Here is a 7,992-nt window from a genome sequence, read left to right on the forward strand (position 1 = left end):
ATATAAATATGGATTTCATTAGAAAGACTAAATTCTATAAAAGAAGAAGAGGACTAACAAATTATGATCAATTTATTTATTTATTTCTATTTATTTTTTTGTTAATTTTTTTATGTTTTAGTATTGTATAATTTTATAATGACGATTTTTTATACTATATTATTTTCATCTTTTTATAATATAAATTATTGATCCTATTAAGTAGAGTAAATTACATAAAAAATTAATCATATGAAATAATAATGGTAAAAAATTATAATATATTAGAAAAGAGTATTAAAGAATATTAAAAAAAATACTATATAAAAAATATTAAAAGAATTAAACATGCTTGCAAAGATAACATATTTGATGAAATATTATTATGTATATAATTCTATGTTTTACCATTCAAACACACTAAAGATTGTTCAACCTAAAAATAAAAGGATGTATCCTATGCATTTATGCAACACATATGTAGTATAGTTTAAGAATAAGACTTAGGAAACCTAACTTCATTTTAGAATTGGTCCAAAATGTATTAAATGACCAAAAATATCTGAATGGCTCATATGAGTTTGTTTTATTCTAGAAACATGTTCTAACTTCTAACTGTCTCATGAAAACGTGGCTTAAATTTTATCATTCATGAAGAGAACATGAGCAAAAAAAGAAAAAAAAATTAAAAAAAAAACAAAAAACAAAAAACAAAAAACACAAATAGAGAAAATCAAGTTGCGATAATCTCTATCACATGTCTACTTGGACAAACGTTTCTCCCAAACAAACGTCATCTATCCTTTATGTTCTTTCTTTCAATTCAATAATCCTTATTAGAGAATTATTTATTTATTTTTGTGACAACTAGCTATAGATTTTTTTTTCTTCTATGATACACTGTGTTGTGAAAATTAAAGGAACACAATCCTTTAATCTTATAATAATCTCTGACAAAAGGGTGTGATTTGGGATGAGGAAAGGTGAGATGAAACTTGAGGAAGATCTCGGCCCGGATCGGGAGGACGACTTCCAAACGGACGACGAAGAAAACCAGGGGAACAGGGTGTTTGATAATTTGGATGATGATTCTGAATCGGATTCATCAGTTCTTTCGCAAAAATTGTCCAATGATAATATCATGCCTTCTTGGCCTCAAAGCTATCGGTAAATCTTCCTTCTCCTAATGGTTCTCTGTTGAGATTGTTTGTGTTTTACTTTATATTCAGAATGTAATGATGTATGTTTCAATAGATGGATTGTTCATATACATTGATTTTTTTTTTTTTTAATTAGCCTCTCTTCTCATTCTACTCATTGTGGATAATTAGTTAGAGTTTACATTTCACTAACATGCATAATGTATAAGATAAATTCTGTTTAAAGAAATTAATTTCAAGCATAAACTCAGGGTAACTATCATTAGTTGTTTGGAATTTGTATTTGGAATATTGAATTTCAATCTGTCTCGTGCAATTCGTGAATGGTTTATGGCGATGAACTTGCAACTGGAGAATTTATTTGCCAAGTGAATCTGAATATGCATGTGAATTTATTTTCATGCACGAGTACACTACTCAAAAAACATTGATCTAATAAAAATATTCTGTAACTAAAAAATACTAACTAAAAATTGCTAAAACTTATTATTTTTAATTTTATTTAATATATTTTATAATAAATAATATTAAATAAGATAAATTTAGACTATTTAAAAATAATTATTTTTTTGTCTTTTTAATATTACTAAAATTTTAATTTATCTACACTAAAAAAAATTGTCTATCTCAAGATATTGGTATATCTGAAGATAAATGTTATTTATTAAAAACTAAATAATCATCTTTTCATGTTAAAAGATAAAAGGCAACAAAATTATTTATAAAATACATAAATTTATTTAGGATTATGTTATATGTACATCAAAATTAGTCACTAAAATCAGCTACCAGTATAAAATACATGCTGAAATACAAATACACTATGAATATAAATTAAACTACACATGATTTATACATAAATATATTGGTGACTGATTTTAGTGGCTGATTTTGATGTACAAATAGCATTTCTCATTTATTTTTTAGAAAATGAATTATGTTTGGAAAAAGTATACTTTTTCTTTTAAGAAATCAATTAACACCACAATCTTCCCTTCTTTTTAATTTCCTTCACCCTTTTTCCTTGCTAACCCTTCTACCATCAACATCATAATTCATAACCACCAATAATACCAATCTTAAAATATCAACACCAACGCAAAACCCCCAAAGCAGATCTGCGTTCATCACTTCTATAATCTCTAACCGACACTTCTTTTGTGTCTCTCCATCAACATCTTCCCATCATCCCCCACAGTGAAGCTTTTTGCCAGGCTCTCACGTCCCACCCCAACAACTCTTCCTCAAACTCAGGACCATGCTATCGTGGGGTGAAGGTGCTGTATGTTGGCAGTGGTGGCGGTAGAGTGGTGATAGTAGTTAGTGGCGTTGTTTATTATTGTTGTTATTGGTGGAATAAAAAATAATGTTTTACTTTTTTTTTCTTAAAATTTCTGTTGGTTTTTTTTTCAAAAAATTTATTATCGAATTATTAGAATTTAATTTTAATGTATTGTCAATGTAAAAAAATTTTATGTTTATTAAATAATATAATATCAAATATGTGTAAAAATAACTAATTTTTATATTAACCATGTAAATATTCATATAAAGAAATAGACGTGATTAATCGGTACATCAAAATAAATTATACCTTGAATTTATAAAAGTTTTTTAAACATTTTCTAATAACACACTGAAATGTTTATTAAAATTCTAAATTCGTTGAATTTGTTGAATCTTTGTTCAGGCAATCCATGGACATGTTAACGAGTGTAACACCACCTGGAATTAGTTTCATAAGGCGAATTGGCTCAAAAGGAAGTAGTAATAATCAGTATTTGACTACAGCATTCAAGAGATCTCAAGAATGGAAGCAAGAGGATTCTTCTTTGGCTAAACCTCTTGTCTCGGATCAACTAAAAGAAGTGGAGAATGGTGTTTCAGAAGAACAACCTGCGAGACAGCAGTCAAGTGTATTTCAACATTCCAAGTTTTCTCTTGATGATTTGCCACCACCACAACACCAATGCTCATTTGCACAGTCAGTTATTAATGGTTATGATCATTCATTCTTCTACAATTTTTTCATCTTCAAAAGCATGCATTATTTGGTGTTTCTTCCATGTTCACTACCAACTTATCTCATATTTTTAATCTATCTAAGTCATATTTTAAATTTGCAAAACACTTGGTTGGCTGTTGTGAATAAAAAAAATAAAGGAAATCTATTTTTAGTTATCTAATATTAGTCAACATTTTTTTAGAATTTATAATTTAGTATTTAAAATTATTTTTTTGTTTTTTAAGTCTTGAAGATTTTGTGATTCAAGAAATAAAAGCAGGTGAAAAAATAAACAAAAATATAATTTATTATTTTTTACATGATCTAAAATATAAAAACTAGTTTTTTTATTATTTGTGAGAATGAGTAACAAATAGATAATCATTTATTTCCTTTCAATTACTCAAAGCATACAAATGTGATTGTATGTATTATGCACAACTGCCTTTCTTAATTTTTTTTTCTTTTTATTTTTCTATAAAGGAACGAATATATTATGTGGGATAGGACTTCTTACGATTCCATATGCTATAAAAGAAGGAGGATGGTTGAGCCTTACAATCCTTATATTATTTTCTATCATTTGTTGTTATACTGGAATTTTACTGAAAAGATGTTTGGAAAGCAACCCTGGACTCAAAACATATCCAGATATCGGCCAAGCCGCCTTTGGAGTAGTTGGTCGCTTAGGGATTGCGGTGAGTAAATTTCGAAATATAAAAATGTTATGTACTCATAAAAAATTCGTTACTGTATATTTGTGTATAAATATATATGTTATTTAATTTATTTTTAATATATATTTTATACAAATCACTGGTTTTATACTTACAACATAGTTGTACATATTGTGTATAACAAGTTCTTCACTTTTTAGAGTATGATGCTCTTGAGCTCATTTTTAATTGATAATTTATAATTCGTGTAGATAAGTAAAACAAAATATATTGAGAAATTGAGAAACTGACAGCTCTATTTTATCAAATGCAGATATTCTTGTACATGGAATTGTACGTAAGTAACAAGAATTTCTTCTATTTTAGTATTTTTATTTTTATTTTTATTTTTTGCATTGATACACACATGTATTGAAAGGTGAATAGTTCTTGCGTGTAGGCAGCTGCTGTTGAGTTTATAACACTAATGAGTGATAACCTCTCATCACTGTTTCCTAATGTCCACATCAAAGTTGGTGGGATAGATTTGGAGACTCATGTGTTTTTTGCAATCACTGCAGCTCTTATGGTTCTTCCTACTGTTTGGCTTCGAAATCTAAGCCTTCTTTCTTATATCTCAGGTTCTTATTTTTCTTGTTGTATCCATGTTAAATATGCTCACTTTATTTTTAATAGATATCATGCCAACTCATTTGATAGCTATTCATAGAGTGTGAATTCAATTAGAATCTTGGTGTATGACCATTAAATCAATGGTTGAATTCACATGTAATTGATAATTGAGAATCATTAAATGATTTAGCATGTTTAATTAAATTATTATTTAATAATTTTTTAAGTGAAAGATAATCACATGTGAATTTGCACCTTAATACTGTATCATTTGCAAAAGGGAGAGTTTCTTAACCCACAAAATGATCTTTCGAATATATTATAATTTAACTACCATCTAGCACTTAGTTGACTAACAAAATAGTCAACACTTTTGGCAAATCTGTCAACTTGAATCGGTGTTTGAGATATTTTCAGATAATTATCGGTCTTGAAAGAATTATTATGCAAATTAATCCTTTTAATGCTAAAAATAATAATGATCAATTGCAAAAAGTTTCAATATTTTGGAAGCTCCTCTTTCATGTTTAGCTACTAACAGAAATAATAAATGTTTTTTTCCAGCTGGAGGAATATTTGCAACAATAATGGTGACATTATGCTTGTTTTGGGTTGGGTTGGTTGATCATGTTGGATTGAAACCAGGAAGAAAACTTTTAGACCTTGAAAACATTTCTGTATCAGTTGGTCTATATGGTTTTGGTTTTGCTGGCCATGCTGTTTTCCCAAATGTCTACTCTTCTATGCAGGATCCATCAAGATTCCCATCAGTTCTATATCTTAGGTAAGCACAACATCTAGTATTAAATTTCCCATAGCTTCAATCCAATTCACTTAAGCTAACACTACTGATAACTTAAGATGCATAAATACGGGTATGCAAGTACAAAAAAAAAGAAAATAAAAATGATTTGGGGATGGGAGGATATATTATTATGGAATATATAAAAATGTTATATTCAATTATGTCATTTAAATGTAAATTGAATAGTTTACTATAAAATTTAATGTTTTACAAAAACTAATTTATATGATTAAGAAATATTTATGAATGTTCAATAAAAACTTGTACAAATTACAGTATATATTTATTAACTGATACGAGTATGACAACTATTTAAAAATTTTTATATATCGTAGATGATAATAAATTGGTGAGTGCAAAATGTTTTATAGTGTCAACCAATTAAATTTATTTACTTAGATGAATTAATTTTTTGCTAATAAATTGTTATTACAATAGTTTTGCTTAAGAGCATTGTTGCTTTGTTTTCCTCTTTTGCAGTTTTGCCTTTTGTCTTTTTATGTACATGAGTGTTGGTGCAGTTGGATATTTAACTTTTGGCGAGTCAGTTGAGTCTCAATTTACTTTAAACATGCCCAAAGAGTTATATGCATCAAAGATTGCAACCTGGACAACTGTAAGATATCCAAATTGTTCCCCTTTTATTTATTATTATTTATTTTAATGTGACAATTTTTGACAAAAATAATTTTTTTTGTTATGTTACATATATAGGTTATAACACCATTGGCAAAATATGCACTAACGATATTACCCATTGCATTGAGTATAGAGGAACTTATCCCTAACAACAAGCTAAGATGTCATGCCACAGCTATTGCTATTAGAACATTTTTAGTGATTTCAAGTTTGGTTGTGGCCCTCTCTGTTCCTTATTTCGGTCAGTATTATTTACATGCTACGATCTTCTCTTTCTTATCTTAAACATACATATCAACTCAATAGTTGAAGTTATATTTAGAATTATGTCTCGTCAAAACTAGAAAAATGGTAAATATTTCATAGGTTAATTTATTATTTGGACAATTAATTGTTAGTTAACATCCTTATTATTTAAAAAAAAAACAAACAAACATCGTTATATGTTAGAATAAAACATTAAATCATACGTGAATATTCTACATTACAAGATACGTTTTAAGTATGTCAAAAACTAAGGTGTTCTACTATTTTTAGTCATTGATTTCAACTATAAATATATGATCAAAGATTAAAACACTAGACAGATGAAAATCTGATAGGCTATTTGGGATTGATCTATACATAATTATGTCATTAGTCATAACGTAACATCACAATGTAACTTTAGAAACTAGATTGACATTTTTAAAATGTTACCAATAACTAAAATTACAAATTATGCAAGACCAAGTATGATAATTAGAGTACCAATTTATGTTATTTGATGATATATTCTTTCAAATCTGCTCTGCAGAGCATTATATATCTAGTTGTTTTTTTTTGGTGGTGCAGGCACTTATTTATCCTTGTGCGTGTTATCTAAAGATACACAACGGTAGATTATCAAAACTTGAGGTATAGAATGTCAACTTCTCTTTCAAATCATCTTTGAAACATTTTTAATATTTCTATGACCAATTTTATTCATCAGTAACTTTTTTTTTGTTTTAATTTTTCAGATAACAAAGTGTGTATTAGTTATTATTGTGGGGGTGCTAAGCTCTATCGTTGGAACATATTCTGCTCTATTAAGAATAGCTAATGGAGACGACTAATTAGGAGAATGTTTTTTTTTTTTCTTGATCTAAAACTCCCCTCTTTCGAAATGTTGTGCCAGATATTTTAGCATAAAATATTTGGACTTCTCTAGATAAATTACGTAGGTCATTTTATTAATTTGTAGTTATGTTTTCTAGTTTAAAACATTATATAGATTATATACACATGGGGTGATCCTAGTATTTTGGAAGAAACATGCACAAGTAACGTGGTTGTACGTACTAAGGATGAATTGAACATTACCACCAAAATCTCCCCTCCCTTCTTTTTCCTTTGCAAGAAAGATGCACTTTCACTTGTAATATTTCTAAACTTTGGAGTCCATGGTATCAAAAGATTTTTAATACATTTTACTTATATAAAGAGGATTCAGACCTTTTAAGAAATAGAAAAGAACAATCATAGAGAATGACATGTTGCTCTCTTATTTGTTTTTTATTTTTCTATCTTCATTATATTCTTCTATTTTAGAAGAAAATTTCTCTCTTTAAGTTGTATTCTAGGAAAACCATTGTTTCATATCTTACATCAGATCATTTTTTTATAATTTTGATATTATTAGTCCGTGTTCGTTTGTATCATCTTTGTGGCAGCTCTATGATATCTTATCAAATATTTTGAGGATTAATAAACTCAAATTAATTGTTATTGTCATTTTCTTGCTTTTGGTAGTTAGATTTTATTTTCTATGCAATTTAATATTATTTTATTTTCATGCACACTAAGTGTTTGATAAAATACTTGGCTTAGCTTTTACTTAGTTTTCCTCATTCTTGGCTTGAAATTGTTGACTTTGGTGATCCTTGAGATATTGATGTCCATTCTTGTTTGATACATTAGAGTAGTTAGTTGATTTGGTCTCCCTTGACTCTATGTGACCCCTTAGTGTTGACATAGGACTTAGGGATTGAAATCAACTATGCCTATTTGACTTATCTTCGATGTAAGGTTGACTAAGTAGGATTAACTCTTCATAATCATCATATGTTTGTGGTCAATGTCTAGGATAGGTAA

At 27.9% G+C, this 7,992-nt stretch overlaps 1 protein-coding gene and 1 long non-coding RNA gene across 10 annotated transcripts in view; both read left to right on the forward strand.

The window, feature by feature from the left end:
• LOC107484779 (amino acid transporter AVT1D) overlaps positions 1–6,230 on the forward strand; it is a 9,271-nt gene extending 3,041 nt beyond the window's left edge. Inside the window, exons 2-10 of one of the 9 annotated variants that reach the window (XM_052260933.1) lie at positions 963–1,146; positions 2,830–3,137; positions 3,628–3,842; positions 4,135–4,158; positions 4,261–4,291; positions 4,382–4,441; positions 4,998–5,217; positions 5,719–5,854; positions 5,953–6,219. In XM_052260933.1, the coding sequence (XP_052116893.1) occupies positions 963–1,146; positions 2,830–3,137; positions 3,628–3,842; positions 4,135–4,158; positions 4,261–4,291; positions 4,382–4,441; positions 4,998–5,217; positions 5,719–5,854; positions 5,953–6,162 (1,388 nt within the window). In that variant the 3' untranslated portion in view covers positions 6,163–6,219. Of the gene's footprint in view, positions 1–939; positions 1,147–2,168; positions 2,459–2,829; positions 3,138–3,627; positions 3,843–4,134; positions 4,159–4,260; positions 4,442–4,997; positions 5,218–5,718; positions 5,855–5,952 lie in introns of those variants that run through there. The other 8 variants (XM_052260934.1, XM_052260932.1, XM_021141590.2 and 5 more) reach the window with 8 other exon arrangements.
• Positions 6,231–6,673: 443 nt separating this feature from the next.
• LOC127746745 (uncharacterized) lies at positions 6,674–7,229 on the forward strand. Its single transcript, XR_008008398.1, has 2 exons — positions 6,674–6,774; positions 6,879–7,229. It is a non-coding gene; the product is annotated as an uncharacterized LOC127746745 (long non-coding RNA).
• Positions 7,230–7,992: the final 763 nt, after the last annotated feature.

The sequence above is a fragment of the Arachis duranensis genome, chromosome 4, assembly GCF_000817695.3.
Source record: "Arachis duranensis cultivar V14167 chromosome 4, aradu.V14167.gnm2.J7QH, whole genome shotgun sequence".
NCBI classification, from domain to species: Eukaryota; Viridiplantae; Streptophyta; class Magnoliopsida; order Fabales; family Fabaceae; genus Arachis; species Arachis duranensis.